Below are 26,562 nucleotides of genomic sequence, written 5' to 3'. Positions count from 1 at the left end.
AAGAGGAGAAACAGAAGTGTCACACTTTAGAGACGTCAGCTCTCTTTTCCTCCTCACTTCCTCTTCTGTCCTGTTCCCCTTTCCCTTTTCAAATTCTGTGTCCAGGGTCCAGCTTACCTGACATGGTTGGTGAGCCTCAGGGCAACAGTGAGGCTCAGCTGGCCTCATCCTAACCTACAGACTTTTATGGGCCTGCAAGGCGGCTCGTGATCTGGGCTGGTGGAGGCAAATGCTGGCATTCACATGGCAGAGGCTCCTGAGGCAACTTCCAGGCATGGGTGCCAGATGCCTGGGCCAGGCTATGGATGAGCATGGGAGTCTCGCCCATGGCACTCTCAGTGTGCTATGTCCAGCAACACAGCCCCAGCCTCAGAGGGGGTGGGTGGGAGCTGCAGGGGTAGGGAAAGCCTCCAATTCCCCTCTTCCCGAAGGGGAAGGGGCAGTCCTCGAGGACAGCTAAACCCTATGTAAACTCCAACAGGCAGATGAGGAGATGGCTTAATGAAGGAGAGGAGGCCAGACCAGCAGCTGGTCTAAGCCTCCAGGGTCCCACAAAGAGAGCCAAGCTCTGGAAGGAGGACGACAATGTGTGAATCTCCTCTCCGGGTCGTAACTAAGGCCAACATTGCAAGAGGGAAAAATCTCAGGCCCTGGGCCCCAGCTCTCCTAGCTCAGCATGAGGTTATCCCAAGACCCTGATCCCTGCTGTGGCCCAAAGTTGTGGGGACCTTTTCAAGGCCTTACCTGTGGGCTGGGACTTGGGCATCCTGGGAGCATTAAGAGTAGAAGTGGGTAGGTAAACAGGTAAACAAGTGCCCGCCTTATCAATTTGGAGCCTGAGGTGACTTCATCATTCAACTTATTGGGCAGGGTTGCCTTGGACCCTGTAATCAGACATAGCCCAACTAACTCTCATTGATCAGCCTGTGGGAACTGCCCACGTTTCAGTTTTTCCTTCTTTTCCAACATTCAGCTTTGCTTCCGAGGGCCATGGGATTCTGACTTTCTTCCACCCTCCAGTCCAGACTCCTCAGTGTGAGCTGCCTACCTGGACGATCCTTCGTTGTAGCTGCTGTGGGGTTGTGGCACTAATGCTGGCCTGCCAAGGAGTTTGGAGGCCGACGTCAAGGAACAGCCCCCGCTCATCAAATCTCCCTTTTCAAACCAGGGCTTCTGTCAGAAGTGTCTTAATTTCTTATCACATAATTCCATCCATACAAGCAGCAATAAATAATTCATGTCCCCGGCTCTTTGTTGTGGGTCCCCGAACTGCACAGCACTGGAAGGCTGACAGCTGTGTCAGGACAAGCGCCACAGATCTGATGTGACAAGTGACTAACAAGTTTTTTTCCCAGTCGATGGTGGAAGTCGACAATTGCACAAAGTGCGAAAACAAAACCGGGGGAACGAAATGAAGCTGTTTCTATCTTTCTCCGGCTATGAGCTTATTTTCCCCTCCCATAACCTCTGGTCACGTTAGAGGACTCAACCAGCCCCCCTTTCTTCTTCACACTCGCCTGTCCATTTACGCCTGTCCACAGATCAATATGAGCAATTCCTGGAGAAATACGATGTCGCCATGACAACCAAGCCACAAATTCTCAGTGGGAAGCAGTGAGACCCGAACAGAACTCTCCAGAGGCTTCCCGACCTACGAGGCAAGTTGTCTTAAAATGCAGGAATGGACTGAGGCAAACGCTGGAGGAATTCACGACTTATTGCAGAGGTACTAATGACCACAATGCCAGGCTGCACTTGGCTGTCATTTGAAGCTGAGATTCTTTTATCTAAAAAATTCTTTTTCCCTCCTGATGGTTCTGCAGCTTTTGTATTCTGAATCACCCGAAATTCCTCTCTGTGTATTCCGCCTCTGGGAGTCTCTTAGATTTCAAATCGGATGTGCCGTCATAAGAAAAGGGAGGCTCCATTTCACTGGAGCTAATTACAGCCTCAGAACATACATTAATTCCTGGTTGCTCCAGCCCAGAAAAGATCAAAAGTCAAGATATACATTTCCTTCAAAGGGCAAAACAGCCAATTCCTGGAGATCACTTGCTGGTGCTGCCGTCTATTTGATGCAGCCAAATGAAGCAAGAGAATTTGGTCACGCTGATTGCAATTTTAAAAATTGGCCGTTTTGCCTGTGCTTTAAAATAGTGACAAGCCGGAAAAGAAACTTGTCTCCTGCTATTCCCTAATTAGCATAAAAGAGGCTCATTCTGCCTTATCCATGGGCAGCGATGGGAATCAAGCACAGCCCAGGGCAGGTAAATGACAGCAGCTCCTCCTCTCCTCCTCATGGAGAATCTGAAATCCAATCGCGCAGCTCAGGCCCTAGCCAGGTTCTGAGATGACTTTGGGGACCTGACATGGATTCCAGGCTGCACCCTCTCACTGAAAATTAAATCTCAGCAAGGCTCCTTGGGGAAGGATCAGGGACGCTTGGCAGCTGCCCCTGTCAGTACAGGCTGCCAGATTTGGGGAGCTCTTAACTAAGCTGACAGACCACAGAAGGGATGAATCAAAAATATGATACACACAGATCAGCGCACAAAGATGCAGGAGAAGAAAATACCAGGTTAAAAAGATCAACACACAAAACATCAATAAGGTTGTTTAACTCTTTCACAAGTGGGAGAACTGTGCACTCTAGTGATCTGCCTGCATGCAGTCCTGACTCCATTTTTCAAAGACAGGGTGGTTCATATTTTTATGAAGTTGTAAACAGATTTAGGGCCCAATCCTAAGCCAAGTTAGTGCTGGGGACTGGTGCGCTGCCCTGGTGACCACCGTCATGTGAGTGCCATAAGCCACTTCACTGCTGGCAGTTAGAACGCTGCGCCGATGGTGAGGCCAGTGCCAGTCGGAGACACCTCCAAGGAGCCCGTGGTGGTAAGTGTCCCTGCCAGGCAGTGGGGAGACTTTCAGGGGTGGTGAGGAGGGTGGGAGGAAGGCAGAACTGAGCAGAAAGAGGGTGGGCCAGAGGGAGGATCAGGCCTGAGAGGGGGTGGGGACAGAGTCTACCACTTAATCTGCCTCCTCCTGAGCTGCTCTGCCCGACATGGGCCTCCTCGGCTCTGCACCTTCTAGAAAGCAGGCAGAGATCTGCTGCCAGTGAGGCTCAACATGGGTTAAAGGAACCCTTACTCCAAGGAAATTCCAGTACCTGGCCTGGATACAGTGGTATCCTGCGCTGCTATCCTGCTCTGCGCAGTGGTATCCATTTTGGAGCTGCTGTTTCTCATTGCAGCACCAGACAATAACAGTGGGTTGCCTGTGCATTTATGGGATGCTACTGAGATTTTTATTTTCTTCTTCTCCTTTTACGTTTATATTAATTCATGTTTTAATGAACAATGTGCTGGAACAAAGTTAACTGCAACAATAACGTCCCATTAGATTTTCAAAAAGAAATGGCATTTTAAAAATTCTTGTTCTTTGCTCAGGGCTCAGGTATACATATATGAGACAAGCAGTCGAGAACTAATGGTTATAACTAACATATTATGAACATAAGCAGATGCTTGCACTGAGTCAGACCGTTGGTCCATGCAGTCCAGTATCCTCTACAACAGGGGTCGGCAACCTATGGCCTGCAGGCTGGATTCTAAACACCAGTCAGCCATCCAGCCCACCAGCCAAAGTCTGGGCCACACGGAGCTTGGTTTGGGAGGTGAAGCTGCATGGCACAGGGACTCTGCAAACCTAGGCAGGTGGCTCCACCATTTCCCACCTGGCACACGGTGACTTGGGCAGGAGGTTTTATCTCCAAAGCTGAGCTCGACGTTGCTCAGCAACCCAGAAGCTGCTGTCACATGATAACATCATTGCTGAATATCTTGGCTCTTTAAAGGAAATTGTTGCCCTGCTCCTCATTGATTGGCAGACTCTTCTCCAGGTTTCAGGCAGAGAAGGGCTGTTTCCAATCCTATTACCTGAGATGCTGGGAACTGAAACTGGGACCTTCTGCATGCAAAACAGATGCTGAATTACTGAGCAATGGCATCTCCCTGGAACTTGTTGTACCAGCTTTTTTCATGCCTGGAGTCTCAGTGAAAGGAGCTCCAAACTCTAACCCCCTTAACTTGATCCAGACTTGGCTGAAAACGGACACATTATCTTAGAGACCCAAATTATTGTCCACTTTATCATGTGGCCACATGAAGCAGGTTCTCACCTGGGTTATCCAACTCTTCCAAGACCCGCTTCTCAACAGCATCCTCTCCTTCTTGAAAGTTTGCAGGGGTCAAGGTGCTCTCACCAGTGGCAGCTACAGGGGAGGAATAGAATTATAATGTGCTAGCAAACAACTCTTATTAATTCCATTCAAAAACATTTGTATCCCAACTTTACATCCTATGCAAGGGATTGCCCATGCAGCTAATGATCCATCATAATAACAATTTAAAAACCAATAAACACAACAATTTAAACAATTAAAAGGGGAGGACAGAGATAACAGAGACAGTTGACTTTCAATCTGCTTTGTATATAGTAATACCTCTGTTAACACCTAGATCCATTCCTGAAAATCCAAGATCTATCTGAAACAGCACTATAGGAGATGTCATTTTAAAAAACTGGCACTGATTGGCCAGTATGCAGTGCTCCCACTGGCTATAATAGCTCAATCAACCCAGGACAGAGACAGAGAGGACAGTGACAGGGTTCCCATCTTTCTTTTCAGATCCAGAGAAAGGTGGAGGCAGGAAGGTGGATTGAGATGGGTGTGTCGCCGTCACCCCCCACAATCCACCTCCTAAGGCAACTGCCTCAATTGGCCTCATGGAGGAACCAGTTGTGAATGGAAGATCATTTGCATTTGACAAACATCCTAGCCTAGAAGGATCTTAAGCTGATTTTGAATTTGAATTTTCATTCCTGCAGGCAGGCTGGCATTTGTTGGAAATACATAAATCAGAGTAAGGCTTTTGTGATACTCCTCTTAGCGTAAAAGATTGTCATAGTTCTCAACAACCATATCACTGGGACACAGTGACACAGCCCTTTGGTATGTTACATGCAGTAGGCAAGCAGGCAAATCTATCTCAAACTGTTGGAAGGTTTTAAAGCTTATGGGAGCAAACTTAAATAAATAAGTTTATAAATAAATAAGTTAAATAAATAAGAATAAATTTAATTGTAAATTAGAAATCACGGTACATCACCAGAAGCTTAAATAACTCTCAGCCCAGTCCTATGCAGGTCTACCCAGAAGTAAGTCTCATTGTGTTTGGGGGAGGGGGGGTCTACTCTCAGGAAAGTGTGCATAGAATTAACATAAGAACATAAGAAGAGCCCTGCTGGATCAGGCCAAAGGTCCATCTAGTCCAGCTTCCTGTATCTCACAGTGGCCCACCAAATGCTCCAGGGAGCACACAAGACAACAGACAATCTGCATCCAGGTGCCCTCCCCTGCATCTGGCAATCAGAGACAGCCTGCCTCTAAAACCAAGAGCTTGCACATACATGCTATGACTTGTAATCTGTAATGAACTTTTTCTCCAGAAATTTGTCCAATCCCCTCTTACGAGGCATCTAGGCAAGATGCCATCACTATGTAGATGCAAGATGCAATCACTATTGTAACCTTAATTTGAGTTACAAGTTGAGTGGGACTTCTGTGCAGCTTCAAATCAAATTCCTCTGAACTATTTCCACACAGAGGCTTGTAAGAAAATCATTAATAAAGCCCGGAGTCACTTTGTTCATTTTGCCTCCTTTGTGAGGGGACAAAACACAAGTATCCCCCTGCAGCTAGTTGATGATGAGCCACGTTACAGTTGCGTCCTTTCTGCAATGCAGGATGCCAGGTCCTCCTTCATCGTCTTCCAAAAGATAAAAGAAACTTGGGACAAGAAAAGAAAAAGAGAACAACTTGCCCTACATACAGGATGACTTTCAAAGTGGTTACACAATGGAAGCATCAAGACAGGGAGTTAAAAGCACACAAGTGGCACTCTGTGCATCTGAGTTGTGTCTGTCAACATGACCTTTGGCTGTAGAACCAGTGATTTGAGATGGAGGGAGATAGATCCAGAGAGTGCTTGTGGGAACTAAATAATAAACCTCTACACAATTATTATTTTTGCTGCTGAAATGGGGAGAAGCCAGGATTTGGCCCACCTATTGCACAACTACCACTAGTTTCAGCCACTTGCATCGAAATTTGCCAGCTGTTTACACAAATGCCATTTGCTTCCAACAAATCCATCGAAGAGTCAAAGAGCCCAATCCTGTCCTTCTCCTGCTCCAAAAACAGGCATACTCTGTCCATGAGGAGGGAGATGGCTTCAGAGGCTTCAGAGGCTAAAGGGGATTTAAATCCCCTTACACCTCTGTAAGCCTCCTGACTTCTTTCCTGGACTTCTTTCCTGGAAGTCCAAGGAAAGAAAGGGGTGGGAAGGTTGCTAAAAAGGGGGATAGGATCTGGCATGCGCCATCACCACTGGATCTACCCCCTCCTGCAGGCTCCCTGTCCCCTATCACACTCCCCAGGCTCATCAATCTTAAGATTGATTGGCATCAATCTTACGGTCTATTTTTTAAGACCTATGTCAAAGTGATGACAAGTTCTGAAGAGTTGGATGAGTATCAGTCCCTCTGATATCAAATTCATCCCTGAAAACACCTTCCTGGAAGCAGGAAGACCAAGGATGGTTGTTGGAGCAAAACTGACATGGCTGTCACTATTCAAAAGTAACAGTGACATGGATTTGTAGCTAGTCTTAATCAGCCATGGGAATGAAAAGCAAACTGCTCTCAGCACCAGCTCCTGTGACAAGTGAACCCTCTGGATACTGTAATCTCTCCTACCCAATTCCTGCTTTGCAATTCACTGATCTAATCACGGATTGAGCTTTCAGCCAATTAGAGTATGGCATCGTCTTCACAGTTACAGAAAAAGCATGGAAAAGTAGGGATTAACATAGAGCAATGATGTTTTAAGTAAACTTGTTCCGCGTTAAATCAAGGAGTTCTTTATTCAGCTGCAAGGAATTAACAGGAATTGGAAGCTGATATAAATACAAACATATATGTATACTGTTAACAGTCTGGTGGGTGAGGCCAGCCTAGATTAGACCTCAGGATACTCTAGTAATGTACTGAAGAGGGCTGTTTGTAAAACCTCCAGTGGTCAGCATCAAAATCAGAACAAGCAGAGGCACAAATAGCTCCAAAGCCAACACTCAACTGGGTATCATTTTTAAAAGGGGGTTTTCTGAGTAGTGCAGTTGACATCTGACTGTAGTTGGGGAATAGGCTGTTGTGGTTGCAATGATTAAATGGCAGGTTGTCAATGTCTTCATTACAATTTCTTTTTCTGAGAGCAGATTAAGGAATTAATTTGGAGAAATCTTTAAATTAGAACTCTGAAGTGCATACAGCACCATATGGCCATGGGGACTCTCTCTCAGTCATCAGTGTGGAAGGCGTCAGCCAGGACTCTGGTGTTGACACTGATCTGGGGCCAAGCAGCAGATTGTTCCAGCTCTGTTTTAAGGGTAATCTCGTTCCTTCCTATGAAGGTGGGGAGAAGATCTTTTTTTACCCAAGAGAAGTATATATTTGGCACCTGCATATTTGGAGGATGTGGAAGTAGTCAGAAAGGAGGAACAGGGTGCTTCTTTCTCTTTAGTACAGATCCAGTGTGGTCCAGTGGTTAGAAAACTACACTTGGCCCCACAAGACTTGGGTTCAAGCCCATTTTGATTCATGGGCTTGGCACTTGAAGCCTTGGTTAGCCCATTTATAAAATGTGAATAATGTCAGACTAAAACTCCATACAAGTTTACTATATAAAGCAAGGAGCACGGTGCAGTGGACAGCGGACTTGAACTAAACTCAAATCCTCACTCAGCTATGAAGCTCACTGGGTGACCTTGAATCAGCCACTATCTTTCAACCTATCCTTCCTCACAACATTGTTGAGAGGGTAAAATTGAAGGTGTATGCCACTCTGTATGTTTGGGAGGAAGGACACAAATGTGATAAGTGAACGAAATGTGGATGACAAGTCAATGGCTAAAAGTGGGCTTCTCAAGATCTTCAGAAAAATAAACACATGAAACACTCTTTTCCCAAAAGGCACCAGTGATATTTTTATTACATCACTGTCATTTCCTGTGGACAGTTTCTTACAAGATGGAGGAAGCCTCATGCAAAGTCTAACTGCAACATCATCAAGATACATTTCATGAAAGAAATACAGAATCCATGTGGTTGTGAGATTTCAATTTGGGTCAAAGCTCACTCAGTGCCAGACTTTTACTGGCTCCCCAATATACCATTCGCCACACTGGCTGTCACAACCCTTCAAACCTATAACTTTAAAAAGGCATGTTGCACAAAATGAAGTATGCATAAAGCCTTTCTCCTAAGCTAAGTCCTCTCCTTGTGTCATCCACACTTTAACTATGCCAGCCTCATCAAGTTCCAGGGATGGGACGAAGCAGCACAATCTGGAAAACCTGCTTTACTGGGATAATATATAATCGTAGGTGGGTCTCAGGTGTCATGTTGACGGGGCCACAGAAATACTTCCAGTTCCCATTTATTTAGATTTGTTTAACCTCACTTCTCTTGGTGTCTCAAAATAGCTTGCAAGAAAAACAGTCATCGTTCATAAAACATCAATCAGAGGCACTCTTAAAAGATGCCATGTAAACTTGCAGAAACGAAGTTCATTGAACGAAGTCCTAAAATGCCTGGTTGGACTGAACAGTTTACACTGACATGGCCAATGGTGGGGTCTGGTGGGACTCAACTGAAAGAAAATTGATCACAGTCTGCTTTATAACATGATACTGTACAGTTTTGACAACCCTACCAAAGATGCTGTTTCTACCCTAACCCAACTGGATGCTGAACAATTAATTGTAGTTCAGGGGAAATCATATCTGAATGATTCAGAGCCACAGAAATTCTGTGGCTGCCCACCAGCCTCTATACATTTAGACCAGATGAAATCACTTTCCCTGAGACAAACTCCTTCCAGCTACATCTGAATTAAAGAGGTTGAAGTTAAACCCTCTTGGAAAAAATCAGGAAGCAGCCCCTTTAAGTAAGTTCTGTTTCATTGCCCTGTTTGCTCATTCTTGCTAGCATACTCCTCCCTGCTCCTAACACAGGATCCTATGGAGTTAACAGACAGCCTAAGCCTTGTCTTGTTGTTTGCTTTGTATTATGATGTTGAGGTTTTAGCACAGATAGGGAAGTGGACAGGTACAGAACAGTCAGAGCATGCTGCAAGGAAGTGGAGGAGGGCTGCTGTCTGAAGCCAGTCCTCAGATGTTCCCCACTGCTCAAACATTGCCTGACTTGGAAATAAGCCCAGGCTCTGTAGTAGGCAATCAGGAACTTCAGGTACTAGAAGATAATTGAAGAAAGGAAGAAAGAAATGCAGTTGTTTTCTGGCTGGTGAAAGCCTGTTTACCTCTTCTCAGGCAGCAAACAGTTATTCATAGGAGAGAGGCTCAAGGCTGACACTCAACAGAGAGAGGCTCGTGCTCATTTCCTTCACACAGATTCCATTTATCTGCTGGAAGGTCCCCTAGCAGCGACTGATAATGACAGATTGGAAGATGCTGCCTGCATGAGTTTTAAAATGACAAACCATGACGAATCAGAGTTGGGGGGGGGGGAAACGGGACTCACACACCCCTCACATTTACCTCTGCCAGGGGTAAGTCCAACCCCAGACATCTCCCCCCTCAGAGTTTCCTATGTTGCTGGTTCTGAGGTTCTGAATAGGCGGGAGAGGCAACAAGCATTGGTGTATAGGTGCCCTTTTCAGAGATCTATAGAATACTTGTGAGAACAACCATTGTAGCACGTGACCATTCAACTTGTGTCGCCATTGCGAGGGGAAATGATTTGTTATAAGTAGATGTAGAGGAGAGTGGTAGGCTAGAGATGCTCTAGCTCATCCTTCTCCTCTCTTCCATACCACTTCTTCTTCCATTTTGTTCCCCTCTTCCTGTGCAAATCTAGGGAGCAAGAGAAGTGGTGTAGGTGGGAGGAGAAACAGAGTTGAGCACTCCCCACCAATCTGCTGCTTGAGGCAACTGTCTCATGTGGCCTGAGGGACAGGCCAGCCCAGATTCTAAGAAAAAGCATGTGCATTCTATGAAAAAGGAAAGCTAGGTTCATTTTGATTCTTGCTAACTAACCAAGTGGTACAATTCAGCCTCCATCTAAGGAACCTGAAGTCAAACTCATTCTTTTTTGTGGGCAAGCTCCTTTGCTCACAAATGTGAAAAAGTCAGAGCAAAATTAATACTCGTGTGGTTTAAGTATCTGTAGCAGAACAAGCTGATGAAAAACTAGGATTAAAGCTTTGCTTAGTGTGAGTCTTTGCTTGATCACATTATCTGTCTGTTGTCTTAAGCTTTGCAAAAACAGCCAGGATCATCTTCTTAGAGATTCCACCTCCAAGATGTTTCAGCAGCTCCCAATCCAATTAAATCAAAGTCAATATAAAGAAGGGTCTTTTGAGCCCAATCATCTTAATTTTTTAAATGAAAAACTTTAATTGTGGGTTATACAACAGCTTAATCAGACTTAAATCCTAACATCAACCTTCTGCTTTATTGTGCACATGGCAAGCTGGCTTTTGGTACTGGTGCACGCCACTTGGGGAGTCGTCATTATCCTTTATTAAGTTACTTGTAATCCTAAAAGCCTGCAATTGTGTCTAGATATTTGGCAAGGGTTGTACCTGGATATCCAGGGATTTCTCTTCTAAGAACATGGCTTAATTGAAGCCTCCATGACAAGTAAGTTGTTGAATAAGCTGCAAAGCAGGGTCTCATTTGCTATGCACACAGCCCTTGTGTTTTCTTGAACCTATCCCAGAGCCATTATGCTCACTCTGGCAAACTCCATATGCCTCTTTGCGCAGTGCATGCATCAATGGGGATCACTGTAATATGTGAAGGAAGATTTCAAAATGTTGTTCTGAAGAAGATGGGAACAGAGTAGAAGAGGAGAGTGGTGGGCTAAAGCTTCATGTTTGGGCACTCTAGCACAGCACTCTGTTCTCTACCACACCCTCTTCTGCTCTGTTTCTCTCTTTCTTTTTGACTCCAGGAAGTGGGATGAGCAGCAGAGACAGTGGCTAGCACACTACTGGGTACAGGTGAGTGGCACTGATATACTGCCTCAGCTGGTCTTGGATAGGCCCTAGTACCTGGCCCTAGTACTTGGAGGGTCCTTAAACAGTACTTCCAGTTTTCCAATAAAAACCAGAAATAATGCTTAAAGGCCCTCCAGAGGTCTTTCAGAGGGACAGAGAATGCTACGCGAGACTCTGGACCAACCATAAGTATGGGAAATGGCAGTCTCTTGGGGGGGGGGGTGGAATTCTGCAATCCTGGCCCTGGGCAGCATATGGGCCAGGATTGCAAGTGGTGTGAGGCACAGGCCGAAACATCTGCAGCTCCTGCTCATTTCAGCTATGCTGACCTGCCTATCAGATGTTTGTGTGGATTCATTATGTCCCAAATTAACCACTGCTGCTGGATCAGAAATTCCCAAGTGATTTTTCTAGGTCTTTCTTTGATGTAGAAAGACAAAATAAATGGCATTTTATTCTTAAATTCCACAAAAGTGAACTATTTGGGTTCATTTATAGCTTACAGAGACAAAACACTTTGCGGGAAATGCCTGACTCTCAATATATAAGTTGGTAAAAAGATGCTGGAATCAGAGTGAATGATGGACTCTCCCTCTCTGGCATTCCCAGCTGAGTTTTGTTCCTATCCAGCAACCCCCATGGTCAGCTTGTACAGAATAGATCTGCTCTGATTCCTTTGGCTGCTAATGGAATTGCCTTGACAATTAGCATCCTGTTAATATTAGGAGTAAAGCACATGTGCTGAGATCAAGTTTATTGTAATGGTCAGAACCATCACAGAAAGGCTGTTAAAACTGTCTTTTTTTCTCTGAAGAAAAGTTAACTTCACACTAAAGATACAAGTGGTGGTCCTTGTTTTGGATAGTTTATAACTTTTAAGAAATGTATTTTTCAACAGGATTCAGTAAGCTCATGCCAACACTGCAATCAGAGAGGCCAGCTCTCACTTTGGGGATCAGGGTAATGATGAACTCCACTACCCAAAGACCAAACAGGCCTTGGAAATATCTCCTCGGAAATATGCCAGCAAAATGGCTGGTGTATGTCTGAGGAGACCTATAGGTGATTGGGCAGTCTACCAGGGATTAGGTAAAAATATTTTTGCTTATCTCCTGTCTATCTGATCACCTTCCATCTTTGGATGCAGCATGTGTGTGTGTGTGTATTTTTAAAAAATTTATTTTAATTTTGGGTTCCAAGTTTTGTGTTTTGTTTTAAATATTTTATTTTTGTACATATTTATATATTTTATGTTTTTATATGATTTGTTTTGTAAGCCACCTTGAGTGCCCTTTACTGGGACAGAAAGGTGGGGTATAAATTCTATGAATAAATAAACATACTGTCTCTCTCTCTCTCTCTCTCTCTCTCTCTCTCTGTGAAAAGCAGTACACACGCACACACATGCACACACAGGAAAACAGTATAACAGTATTAGAACATAAGAAGAGCCCCACTGGATCAGGCCAAAGGCCCATCTAGTCCAGCTTCCTGTATCTCACAGTGGCCCACCAAATGCTTCAAGGAGCACACAAGACAACAACCTGCGTCCTGGTGCCCTCCCCTGCACCAGGTAATCTGAAGTAGCCTACCTCTAAAACCAGGAGCTTGTATATACCTACCATGACTTGTAACTCGTGATATACTTTTCCTCCAGAAATTTGTCCAATCCCTTCTTAAAGGCATCTAGGTAAGATGCCATCACTACTTCCTGTGGCAAGGGGTTCCACAGACCAATTACATGCTGGGTAAAGAAATATTTTCTTTTGTCTCTCCTGATTCTCCCAACACTCCGTGGATGTCCCCTGGTTCTGGTGCTATGTGAGGGGAAAAGAGATGCTCTTTATATATTTATATATTTTCTTTATATATTTTATATATATACTGCTTTTCAATGGAAGTTCACAAAGCGGTTTACAGAGATACATATATATCCCCCCCCCCCAGATTATGTCTTTAGGGCTGTGCAAAAGAACCAAAGTACAACCAACCTGCTTCGGTTTATAGTCCACTCAACCAACACAGAGGCAGCATCCTCTGGCCCAGCTGAGAGAAGGTCAGAAAGCAATTTTGAATAATAAACGAGACCTGCTGACCTTGTGACCCGAGTCTGGCAGGGTCAGTGGAAGCCCTTTTCACCAAATGCTGACGGGAGATACACAGACAGCTCCACTAATGAGCTCTTGGATCGAGCAGTTGCCAATCTGGAAATCATGGAGGAAGATGCAGCATTGCTGCAGGCTTCTCAACAGCCTGTGAGTGAAAGCAATATTTCCATGGATATCTCATGGATGTAACAACCAAGATAGTAAATGAGGCAAGTGCCTTTGTTTCTTCCTTGTGGCCAGCAAATGACTTTACCTGCCTCTGGCTAGCCTGCATGCCTTTGGCAATTACCTGGATGAGGATGATCTGGCAAGAATCGGCCTTTCATTCAGTCAAATTGAAAGAGAAAAACTCAACAGTGCTAAGAAGTGATGCTGCCCCCCCCCCCCATCCCAGGTGCATCAGGAAAGGAACTAGAGACTCCATCAGAACTGTCTGTGCTGGATCAGAACAAGATGTGATGCACTCCAGCACTCTGTCTCTGATGCTTCAAAGAAGCCTTTCCAACCTACAGTGTGATGGTGGGAGCTGTCCCCTGTGGCCTGTCCCCAGCCTCAGAAGTAGAATGGCTCTGAAGACTACATTTAGCCATCATACTTAATAAACTCTGATAGCTTCTCCTCCTCCTGCATGCATTTGTCTAATCTTCTTTCAGTGCCATCCAAGCTAGAAGCCATCACCACATCTTCTGGCAGTGCATCCCAAACATTAATTATATGTTAGAACCTGCTGCCAATCAATTTCATTGGGCCATTCTGAGTTCTAGCATGGGGGAGGGGGGAGTGGGAGTGATGCTGATTATAAGACAGCCATGTTCTTCCTGAGTTATCTTTTTTTAAACTAAAAGGACCCAAGCACTTTTCTGGAAAAAAAGATTCTCCACTCCCTTAAATCATTTGAATGGCCTTTTCTGCACCATCTCTTGATCGTCATCATCATTACTGTTGAGAATATTTGTATACCTCCCTTTCAGGAAAAAAAGTACTCAAAACAATTTCCATAGCAAAAGGAATGGGAAGAGTTTCCTGTCCCCGGGGGAGTAGATTATGGACACACCATAGATGAATTTGATGAGAAGAGAGGCTTTTGGAGATTGGTAAAGGTGCTCCCTGGGTGCTATCAAAATGACAATTCCCAGAATTCTTTGAAGCAGAAGCAGCCCTGAACCTCTATCATGGGCCTTGCCTGGACATTCCCACTCTGTAAAAATGGGAAAATAAAAATTCTAATGAAAATGAGAGCATTGTAGCACCTTAAAGAATAACCCACTTATTTCAGTATAAGCTTCCACGGACTGCAACCCACCATTCAATGCATCTGATGAAGTGGACTGCAGCCCTCAAGAGGTTATCCTGAAATAAATGGGTTAGTATTTAATATGCTACATTATCTTTGCTGCAATAGACTTAACATTTGAGGCTACTCCTCTCAAAACTGCTACCTGAGGGTGGATGAGAAAGCCAAGAAACATGTATGGTATAAACCAGTGTTTCCCAAACTATGCACCGCAGCACCTGAGGCATCATGGCAAACTCACAGGGGCCACCATGGGATGTCCCGGTGGCCTCTTCTTTTGGCTGTCCCCGGTACTGCGAGTCATGTGAGATCTTGTGCGATCCAAGATGACGGCGCCTGAGAGAGCCAGGAAGAAGAGGCCACTGTGAAAGGACATGGTAACCACAACCGGTTTGAAAACTGATGGTATAAATCAGGGGTGTCCAAACTTTGGCAGGAGGGCCACATCGTCTCTCTGACACTGTGTCGGGGCCAGGGGAAAAAAAGAAGTAATTTACATTTAAAATTTGAATAAATTTACATAAGTTTACATAAATGAATATATTAAAGATGAAGTTATATGAATTAATGAAGGTCTTGCAATAGCTCAAGGCCTATAAAAGGCCTTGCACAAAGCAAGGCTGGCCTTTCCTTTGCTGCTGCTACTGCATCACAGACCTGAAACAGCAAGCAGTGGAAGGAGCCCTCATCCCACAGCTCACGTGAGAGGTCAAACAGTCACACTTATGCAGAGAGCAGTTGTGTCGGGCCAGTGTGGGCTCCAACAAATCTCCGAAGGGCCAGAGTCTCATTGGAGACTGTGGGCTCCCTGAGGGCCGCATTGAGAGCCCTCGAGGGCCGCAAGTGGCCCCAGGGCCGGGGTTTGGGCACCCCGGGTATAAATGATTAGTAAAAATGGTCCATGATTTTATATCTGGGGGTCAAAGCATTGGTTCATGTGGTACTATACCGTGTACACTCTACACATGACAGAGTGTGGAAAGAAGCCATGAGCTCCTATGCCAATGCCATTTTTTGAATGGCCCTTTGCCTATGCTCAGGAACTCTTCCATCCCTCTCTTGCATTAGATAGGTCTTATGGGTGGGGCAAACTCCTCACATCTTTTCCTTTTCCAGCTAGGAGCCAAGGAGTGGCAGAATATCTTGGGGATGTTTCCTAGCCATCCCATCACCTCCATCTGGCTGGTCCATTGTTGCTGAGATCTCATTCTCATTTTAATTTCCCCCCTGCCCTTGCATCATACAAATAAATGTGCAGCCCAGGTTTGCCTGTGCCTGGTAGCCATTGTTTTTTTTTCATTCTACAGCAAACCAAAAGCTGCTGCTCTTGCTGGTTCTCCCAAGTTGCTGTCCAGGAAAACTCAATCCTTTAGCTCAGCTTCTAATTTCAACCTGGAGTCAAAGAAATCACACTAGTAACTCCCATAGGACAACACTTGGGGAATTTTCTAAATACAGGTTTTCTACCCTGACTAATCACACTGCATTTTAAAAGTTTAAGGCTGCAATCCTAACCTCACTTTCCTGGGAGTTAGTCCCACTGAACACAGTAGGACTTACTTCTGAGTAGACCTGGTTAGGACTGTGCCCTAAGACAAATGCAAACATTGTGAACTCCAGCTCTCAGTTGCCAGTTGCCTCTGCCAACTCTGAAACCCAGTTCCAGTCATTTATGAGTTGGGTAATTTCTGCCTCCAACAAGTTCTGGTTCTTTACCCACCTCCCACCCTGCCTGAATCTCAAGCCAAGCACATTTGCAGACAGCTGCAACATGAGCCTCCTTGTCCTACCCTGCCATTGACCTTCAACCTGATCTGAAAGAGCCACCCTTCCTTCAGGGGGAGAAGTTATTCATTTACCATAATAGCCTCCTCAGCAACAACAGGCAATTGTGCCCAGATGGGATTCTGTGGGGCTTCCAGTTCCAGAACCCCAGGATGCTGCAGCTGGGACAGCTGGAGTCCCAAAAGTTGATTTTTAAAATATGACGGTGCGTGGAGTTAAACAAAAAATGGCTCTGTGTGTGTGTGTGTGTGTGTGTGTGTGTGTGAGAGAGAGAGAGAGAGAGAGAGAGAGAGAGAGACTTCTGAAGAAGGGTTGCTATAATTTTACCTGTCTCTGCTCACCACTTACAGTTCTTAAGGAGAAATCTAATCTTCTGTGTTGGGAATGAATGGGGAATCTGCGGTACCCCTTTCAACCACGCCAGATATAAACGCTCCAACTCTGGTGCACACAAGTGCAAAGAAATGAAATGCGTTGGATGGCAATATAAGCCCCAGCTCTGCAAAGTGGAGCTACAGCTCGCTGTGGAGGAGACAGTTTGTGAAGCATGGTGGGCATTTATCACATCCCCCAGACAAGTTATTGAGCTGTCTGTGAAAAACAGGAAGGCTTCCCGCAGAATGCAGCGGTTGAGGCCCTTGATTGATAGAGTGAGATGATGCAAAGCTGTCTGATGGCCTTTCGGTGAAATAAAGCAGAGGAACTCAAGGTCTTTCATGACAATCTCTGACCACAGATGAACAGCTACTTTATTACGGCACAGAGAAAGGTTGCACCTTGCTCCAGACTCGGCCACCTTCCGATGCACACGGTTAACTTCTCCAACAGCCCGCTGTGTTAACGTGTCTGCCATCTTTATAGGATTTAAAGGGACGGAAGACTGCCTTGCCTAAAAGACTGTTTTCTCTTCCCCTGCCTCCCTCTGTTGAACAGCAGTAACTGAAAATAATCCTGGTTTCTCATTCGCAGGTCAAGGCGGATTTGTTCTTGGGTGGGCTGGAAATGCATGCAGACACATAAAGATACCTTGTAGTCAGGTCTACCTAGGCCAGTAATGTCTATTCCAATGGGCAACAACCCTCCTTTCAGGGCTTTAAGGTCTTTTTCACTTGGCGATACTGCTAAGGGATTGAACCTCCTTCAGCCGGCAGAGCGAGTCCTTGCCTTTGGAGCTGTGGCCCCATCCACATGAGCTCAAGAGCTCCTCCCCAGCTGTTGTGCTTGCTCTGTTTGAAATCTACATGCTGTTGGTCTCTCTCTGAAGCGCATTGGGTCTATTTCCTTAATGTTAGATATGATTGTCCTACTAAGGGCGCAATCCTGACCTGCGCTGGAGCAGGCAAGCCAGGAGGCTTGCGCTGCATCCAACGTGGAATTGCAGCGAGCAGCGGCTCAGCCACGGGCAGGGGGAGGCTCTTCCCCTTACCCGTGGGTAAGGGTTGGGCGCCCCTATGGGTCTCCTTGGACCTGCGCCACCTTCGGAGGTGGCGCAAGTCCAAGAAGAGCAGAGCAGCTTGAAGTCGCTCCACTCGCCCCGGGAATGGGGGCTGGGATCCAGCATAACTGCCGGGTCCCAGTCCCGCCACCAGCTCCCCGCACGCCTGCCCCCGGGCCTGCCCTCCCCCTGCCCAGTAATACCCCCTCCCGCCCCCTCCCCACACACCCCCACGCCTCCCTTTGCCGCTTATGTCGAAGCACTCGCGCCGACACAAGCAGTGGTGCGGGAGCCACGGCAGAGGCTTCTGCCTCCGTCCACGTGGCGGCACATCTGAATGTGCTGACGCGGCCCCTGCCTAAGGAGGCGCAAACGTGCTTTATGGCACATTTGCGACCCTTCAGGGCCACCTATACCGGCCTAACTGCTGGTTAGGATTGTGCCCTAAGAGTGTTATCAATAGTTCAAAATATACTCCATCAGCTGCAGTGTATGTGAGTGCATGTTTGAACCAGCAGACTGTGAACTATATGCTGCTTAGTGATCATGCGTATGCACCATGGACTTACTCCAGCTCCCAAACAACAGACAAAGCTGTGAATTGGTCTTTATAAGCACAAGGGAGCTCAAGAGACATTACATCCCAGTGACAAAACATCAAGGTAAACAGGTGAATTATGCTTCTGCTTCAGGAGAAAATAAGCACTGGCATTTATTTAGTTATTAACTAACTGTGTTTAGATCAGTGTTTCTCAAGGTTTGTTCTCTGTTGTACCATTGCACATGGTCCACCTATTCAAAGTACCACTGGAAGTAACTGGCAATGACATCATTGCCAGTTACTTCTGGGTTGGGAGGCCAGATGCAACGTGACAATCACCAGTAAGAAGCTCAGAATGGACTGGAGGGTTTTTTCCAAGAGTAGAAAAGCATGCTTTGGAATCTCCTACTTCTGTTTCTTGTGTTGCATTCCTGGTCTCGCTGCTGGGCAGCAGAGGTCCAGGGGTCCCAGGAGTACCACCAGACACCCCTTCAGGTATCACTGGTAGCACCTGTACCACTGGTTGAGAAACTCTGGTTTAGATCAGGGGTCTCCAAACCTTGGCCCGGAGCCCAGATGCGGCCCACGTCGAGCCTCTATCCCACCCGCAGCCAGCTTCTGATCTCCTGAGAGCCTCTGGCCCAGCTGACCAAACACAGCCGGAGTTGTTCTTGTAGGGTGGGGGGAATGGGGGTCCATTTAAGTTGGGCTATGTTGGTGCTTGGAGAAATCCTGAACATTTGAGCCCATTCATTCATTTATTCATTCATCTAAGTTCCATCTCTAATGTATTTAAAATTTAAATAAATTTTATATTTAATTTTTTTTCCAGCCCTTGACACTGTACCAGAGGTGAGGAGCTCCTAGTAGTGGGTGATTCAATCATTAGGAACTCAGAGAGATACGGCCAGCATGTAGACCACATAATGACTTGCCTGTTTGGTGCAAAGTGTATGGACATTACTCATCATCTAGATAGGCTTGTGGACAGTGCTGGGGAGGAGGCAACTATCAAGGAGCACATTGGCACCAGTGACTTTGGGAAATGTAGCTGGGTGGTCCTGGAAGCCAAGTTTCGGTCCCATACATGAAAGTCAGAGCAGTCCACATCTTGCACATGTAGCTTTCTGGGAATGGCCTTTCAAGCAAAGAACCTCAGAGGAGCATCACAGATTCATGGCTTCTGTGACACCAGACAACCTCTTTGGAAGGCTACAGCACCCCTAGCTTTGCTGGGGGGGGGGCGGAAGTGTCTGAAATGGGTGATACGGCATGCACAAAATAGGGAAAATCAGGGTATTCATCACAAGGCTTCTTGGAGTAATAAGGTCACTGCAAGAGTTTTGTTTGCAGTGGTATGAGTAATCCCCCTGTTATTACCGTGAGCTATTTGAGAAGCAAAGACACCGCAGGAGGTCAGTGGGTTGGTGCACCATTTTCTTCTCTCTCCCGAAGAGTGCCAGCATTGGAAAAGCATTGCTCATTGGAAAAGCAGCAGTTTTTCCATCCCCTTAGGAATGGGTATGGGACAAGGAGGCAGCCCACCTTCTTGGCCTGAAATGCCAGGCACTCACACAGTCTCAGATTGATTCACATGATGAGAAAGAAGTCTCCGTGGTTTGTGGTAAGGAAAATACCCACTTGACCAGTGAATTACATATCTCTGACTGGACTGATGACATGGCTAGCTTTGTGAAGGGTCCTGAAGTTATACTCCCTTTGGAAGATTATTTTCTACCCTGGAAAAAGGGACCAATCACAACACAAAGGGGGAAAAATTGTATACATCAAGATGCTTTTTCTGGTGAACGCATGAAGTTGTAACAGACAGTAATTTATTGCTGGCAATTTTAGCTAAGAAAATTCAATAAACAAGACTTTTAATGGGTTCTACATTGCTTGCTTTTGAAGGGAAAAAAAAGAAAAACCTGAATGCAGCAGGCAAGGTAGCATTGGTGGCCTGGAATGCCAGAGCAAACTCTGGGTACAGTTTCAGCTTTTCATTGCGGGGCACTTCAGCACAGGCACTGTGAACCCGCTGTGAAAATGGGGCTAGGGGAGATTCTTTAGGTACATTTGCACTCTTTAAAACTTAAAGTTCTTAAAAACTGGGACATTGGAAAGCACAGCAGCCTGAGTCCAATCTAAGACACTGTATTGGAATTGCGGAAGATCTGGTGAGGAGGTAGATGTGGTGTCAGCAGTGGCCCCTTTAAGGGTAAGGCCTGGGCATCCAGCAGAGTGTGCTGCACAGCTGCAGCCACTTGAAGGCAATAGGGCCCTCAGGAATATAAGGAGCACCTGCGGCAGGAAGGGTTTGTGGGTTGTAGGAGGAGTGCAGGTTGGGGGTAGGAGACTGACTGGGTTTATGGATTTTGGAATCTGACAGTGGATTGGGATTTGGCAGTACAGACATTTCTGGGAACAGAACATTTCTGGGACAGAACAGACATTTCTGGGAACAGAACACACTGGGAAGAGGACACTGCCTGCCCCAGCATTTTGGAACAATACAACTCTATAGAGTGGTACTGCATCCTCAGAACGATGACAGGCTATGGCAGTTGCCCCTTGGCAGAGTCTATGTTCAGAGCTTGCCATGTCAGCTTGAGCCCAGCACATTACACAAGGACTGTACCAGATGCAGCAGAGAAGAGTGATACTCTTGTCCCTGAGGGATTCTAAGCAGATGGCTTAACAATCAAGGTAAGGCAGGCAGGGCAGGGGCAGTGAGGACAGAGAGAGACTCAAGGTAGAGTAATGAGGATATGGAGGAAGGAGCATTAGGTAACTACAGAAGAGATGGCAGCAGTGGTGGTCATGGTGATGTGCTTCCCCTCTTTCAATCTCAAGTGTGTTTGCTTGCTTATACTGTAGTATACTGTTAAGGCTGCATTGATGCATACAAGGCAGACATCAGGTCAATGAAGTCAGCCACTTATACTAACCCCTTTCTAAAATGCTTGGAGGTCACTAAGCACAACTGCTGACGTGCACACCAAGTTTTATGCCCTCCCCCCCCCCCGCACCTAGGGCAACCAACCTTAACTCTGCCTGGGACAAAATCTGTATACAGTAATCCCCTCTGGCACAGCAAAACACCCCCAACATCACATCACATCATCTATCAAAAGTTATAGCCAAAAAACCAGCGGGGGTAGGCAATGGTGCATCAATACTCCCACTGCCTGGAGTGTTGCCCTGCCTACTGCATGGGAGAAGGTTCCTCATGGGGGTGATGCTCCAGCCTCCCACACTGGGTCAAGCAAACTGTAGTGACACCACTGCATCACATCATCAACCTAAGTGAGCATGCTCTGATAACTTGGACACATCAAGTTCTGAAGGAATCCAAAATACAAAGGGTGCAACCAAATGCCAGCACACACACACACCCCAAAACCAAAACAAGACCAAAATCCAAACAAGATCCCAGCTTTAGCTGCTGCTCATTCATTCCAAGATCTGCCCTATGTACAGACCGCATGTGAAGGATCCACACAGCTGATGTGAACGGCTGTGAATGCAAATGGGTCCTTCCCTTTCTGTGCCCCATTTCAGGCTGTTGATCAAATGCATCTTTTGCACCAGAGACCCTCAGAAGGTTCACTCTGAAGTGAAATGTATGCAAAAATGCTGGCATTGCTTTGTGAGAACACCAATTAAGTGCACATCCTTCGCCAAAAGCTGTTATAGTAGCTCTCTGGACAGTTAATGTTTCACACAACCCCCTGGGAAGGACCTGGGAAGACATCAAATAACCCACAAGAGACATTTTACAACAGATGCGAGACCAACGTTTAAAACAAGTGCCATCCACTGGCATTCCGAAGGTCCAGCTTCCTTACAGGGCTCGAATGATATTCTATCAGAACCTTTGTCTTTCTAATGTTTTGAATGAGCCTGGAATGGCGCCTGCACAATTGGATTTGTGTAAAAATACACAACAAATCTGATTTCTGTTGCATTAAGGAGTTCTCCGGTAAAATATATGCAGCAAAGAATGAAATAAGCTGCAGTTCTACGGAGTCTTCCAGTTTGCTTCCTTCAATATGTGACCACTAATATTAGAGAATATTTGATCAAGGTGCCGTTTTAAGTGAACATCCATGAGATGATACAGTAGCCAAGTTAAACCACAGGTTAGATGATAAAATATACAATTGAGTTGTATTCCTTTACAGGAAAGGGTTGTAATATGAGGCAGCAACATAATGGTCTCAAACCGATGCATATTCTAGAGAAGAGAGGGCAACGGGCCATGTGGATCAGAGCTTGGAGGTTCCATTTAGCTATTACATCCAAAAGCTGCTGACAGGCCTCTCCTCCTGCATGAAGTTGTCTAATTCTTTGAAATGCCATCCATGCCCAAGAACTCCCTGCACTTGAGGGGGCACTGTCAGCTCTTACAGGGTGTCCCAGAACTTCTCTCACTACATAGTTTGAAAAAAGAAGTGGAAGAGGAGATGGTGGGCTAGAGCTTCCTACCCTAGCCCAGTGTTTCCCAAACTGCCCTTCACAGGGGTGCTACAGGATGACCCCAGTTGCCACTCCTACTGGCTCTCCTGGGCACCATCATTCTGGATCTCATCGCAGTGCCTGGCTGAGCCAGGATGAAGAGTAAGTTTGGCTAGCCCAGGATTCTCTTCTCCTCCGAACCGTCTTCCACTCTGTTCCTCTCTTCCTTTTTGAATTCAGTGAATGGGGGGAGGAGGAGCTGTCCAGGCAGTCAGGTGGGCATCCTCACCAATTTAAGGTGGATGGCCTCAGTCAGCCTCATAAGCACGTGTAGCCCTGATACTTTTTAAATCAAGGGCATCACCATCTGGAGGTAGTGGAATTCCACAAGTTAATTAATTATGTACCAAGTGCAGAAGTATCCCATCACATCACAGGAGGGGACTGACTCTCTGGCTCCAGGGCATGAACAGGGCTGTACTGGAACTATTTCCGAACCCAGGGCTCATAGGGACTACTTCAATGTCAGCCAGCAGCAGAAAGTGGATGGGCCATGGATGTCCTGACAGTGCCATTTAGGGAGTGCTTTGTACATTCTGCAGCTGAGAATTTTTGAGTACTTCAGAACTCAGGCAAGAGCTGCTGAATATACTGTTGACTTGATGTTCTGAACAAGTTCTATGCCAGCTTGGCCCAAGCTGTTCTTGTTCAAAGACCAAAGTTTGGAAGAATCACCAAACCCAGTGGTCTACAGCTTGTCAAAAACCAGAATCCATTTCAGATCCCAACATGGATCCCACCTTCAACTGAAGGTGATGGGCTGAATGGGTGGCCACTGTTCCTCTTCTTTACCCACCTGGTAGCAACCAATCAGCACACACTGCTACTATGTTGATCTGCCTCACCTTTTAGTTTTGAAAGGGAAAGAAGTGAAGTGAGGTAAGAGAAAGAGTGCAGGGAGTGCTGTGGCAGGGAAGAACAGACAGGTGGGAGAGTGAGGTGGTCTACAGAAGATTGAGGGGCTCGGCCAAAGCAATCCCTCCAAATCCAAAGTCGCCATTGGGATTTACTTTATCTAGGGTAACCAGCCTTGACTAGCGTTCAAATTTTGCAAGCCTGAGTCTCAAAGCAAAATGGAGGTGGCAGCACTGCCATGGCCCACTTGAGGCCTTCCCCTCAAGTCACCTTCCCCTCCTAAAACAAAATTCCTTCTTTCTAAAGTATCCATGCCTTCTTTGGAAGAGGAGGAAATTCCATCTTTTCCCATTTGGCTCTTAGGAAAGTTTTTTTTAAGGGTTAAAATTCAATCTGCTTTTGCAGATAAGGTGAACTATTGAGCTGTGACGTCTTCCTGAGATCTGAGCTGAGTCTTGTCTCCAGTTAATGCAGGTTGAACCATGCCTTTTAAGGTTTAAAGTCCTGGCTAAGCCTCTCTGTACATGCTCAATATTCTTGCATTTACAGCAACATGGTGGAATCACACACATCTCCTAAACCCAGGCAGCATCTCTTAAGTACAATGATTGTTCCAGCCACTTTCTTTTCTTCTCAACCCGTTTCTCAAAAGCAAAGAATAGCTGTGATCAAAGCACACTTGCCTTATAACTAGAAATGAGGGAAAACGGTGATAACAGGGGGAAAAAAAACATAACACCACTTTCTACACTTCTCATTTTTGTAAAAAAAACCCCAAAAATTCAAAAAAATAAAACTGTTTTATTTGGTTATTATTTATTATTTAAAGGGGGGTGCCTGAGTAATGACTGTGGCTGCATCTGCTGACACTATACCACCTATATTACCTACCTAGTACACTTTTAAAGTGATTATAATTTATAAATATATTATAAATTTTTAATTAAAACATATAACACCGCTTTCTGCACTTCTAACTTTTGGAAATCCGTGAAGAAAACAAACCATTTTCTCCCACCTTTAGCTATAACACTACACTGTATACACTTTCTTGGGAGTAGGCCCCATTAAAAACAATGGGACTTCCACCCACATAAATTGTTTTCAAACTGAGTTGCAGGCAAAGCTCACTGCATCCCTTCAAAGTCAATTTGTGTAGGACTGAGGCATAACAGAGTGTAAGGAGGGAAAATCCAGTGTAAACAAGTATAATCTCAATACACAGTTTCCATTTTGGCACTATTACAACAATCTCAGTAATAGATGGCCATGTTCTTTATGGCTCAAAAAAACAGAACCTTTTTTTTAGATTCCTGGAATGAGAATTGCTGGTAACAAATTTTCATGACAGACGCAGCCACACCACGAGATTATAAATTAGCTATCACAGAGAAGGCTCACTAATAAGATTGGATGTAAACTTTGGGTCACTTAATTTTAAGGCTCAGCTAATGGGCTAAAGAAAATTGGATATCACCTCATAACATAAATTCAGAATCAGACTCCTCTGCCCATAAACATGAGCACCGTGAAAAGTTACAGCAACTGATCTGTTGTAAAATGAAATGATCCAACTGTAAAACTCATTTCCACTGTGTGGATTCTTCTATTGCTGAGGCATAAAGACTCCACTTTTTGTAATATGAAGTTATAAAATGGAAGCAATAACATTTTTAGTATAAGTCTGCTGTCATTGAAGAAAAGATAAATCTGAAAACATTGGCTCATTTCCATATCATTTGTCATTCACTAACGTTATCTATAAAATGACACGCATCAATCGTTCCCAATCATATTTCCAATATTACACTGGCATCCAATAAAGGATGAAATATTGGGACCATTTCTCATCTATATATGGTGACACCCTTTTGGGTTCATGGCTTAAATATGGAGGTAATCAGTAACAATGCTCATCATTTATACAGCTTCTGAGTGTTCAAAGCACATCTCATGTATTATCCTGATGTAAACCTTAGATCAACCCCATAACATAAATATTGTTCTTGGGATTTGGATGCGATGCTGCCTGAAGGACTTTGGGAAGCTGTGTAATGTCCAGTCACCTGAGACCATCTGCCTGCCTTTCTATGGCTCTTGCAGGTGGTATGGTCTTTAACACATTTTCCTTCCTCTCTTCCTTCTCACAGTCTTTCTTCCTCTTCAGACCATCAGATTAGAACAGTTGTTCCGAAACTTACCAGCCTCTTCTTCCTGGCTCAGTTGGGTGCCGCCATCTTGGATCTCACTAAATCTCATGAGATCCAATATGATGCTGCCCAAATCTTGTGAAATCTCCGTGGTGCCCAAATCTTGTGAGATCCAAGATGGTGGTTCCCAGGAGAGCAGGTAGGAGGGGTGACTGGGGACATCCCGCAGCAAACCTGTGAGTGCAGCACCCTAAGGCACCACAGAATATGCCTAAGGCACCGCAGTACAAAGTTTAGGAACCATTGGATAAGAAGGATGTGCTCTGCCAGGGCTCCATGCCCACAGGCCAGCCTCATCATACTCCCACACAAAAAGAACAGTTCTAGGGTTCTCTGTTCTAAACAAAAAAGGTTCCCTGTTCTAAAACAGTAGGGCCTATGATCACTTCAGAAGATGCATGTACAAAATGATGAACTGTGAGTAAAGTATTTCTTATGAAACCTTAACCAAGGCTCTGCTCCTGTGTATGTTTAATTGATATCCCCAGGTGGTGGGATATCTTACCATAGGAAAGGGATGCTTTTGCTGATTACTCTGCTTCCCCCCTTCCAACAGTTATCATGTTGCAGTTAGAAAGGCCCGGTAGCTTGCCTTTCTAGTAACTTGGAGTGGCTCGCCTAAGGCCACCTGTAACGCATTGCTATGCATGTCTGCTCAGAAATAAATCCTACTCAGCTT

The 26,562-nt window shown here is 45.4% G+C and overlaps 1 protein-coding gene across 2 annotated transcripts in view; it reads right to left on the bottom strand.

The window, feature by feature from the left end:
* WDR72 (WD repeat domain 72) overlaps positions 1-26,562 on the bottom strand; it is a 100,485-nt gene that overhangs the window by 4,211 nt on the left and 69,712 nt on the right. For both annotated transcript variants that reach the window (XM_066636658.1, XM_066636659.1), the window contains one exon: positions 4,178-4,270. In XM_066636658.1, the coding sequence (XP_066492755.1) occupies positions 4,178-4,270 (93 nt within the window). The remainder of the gene's footprint in view (positions 1-4,177; positions 4,271-26,562) is intronic.

The sequence above is a fragment of the Tiliqua scincoides genome, chromosome 8, assembly GCF_035046505.1.
Source record: "Tiliqua scincoides isolate rTilSci1 chromosome 8, rTilSci1.hap2, whole genome shotgun sequence".
Taxonomy (NCBI): Eukaryota; Metazoa; Chordata; class Lepidosauria; order Squamata; family Scincidae; genus Tiliqua; species Tiliqua scincoides.
This window is presented reverse-complemented; position numbering and strand designations above follow the sequence as displayed.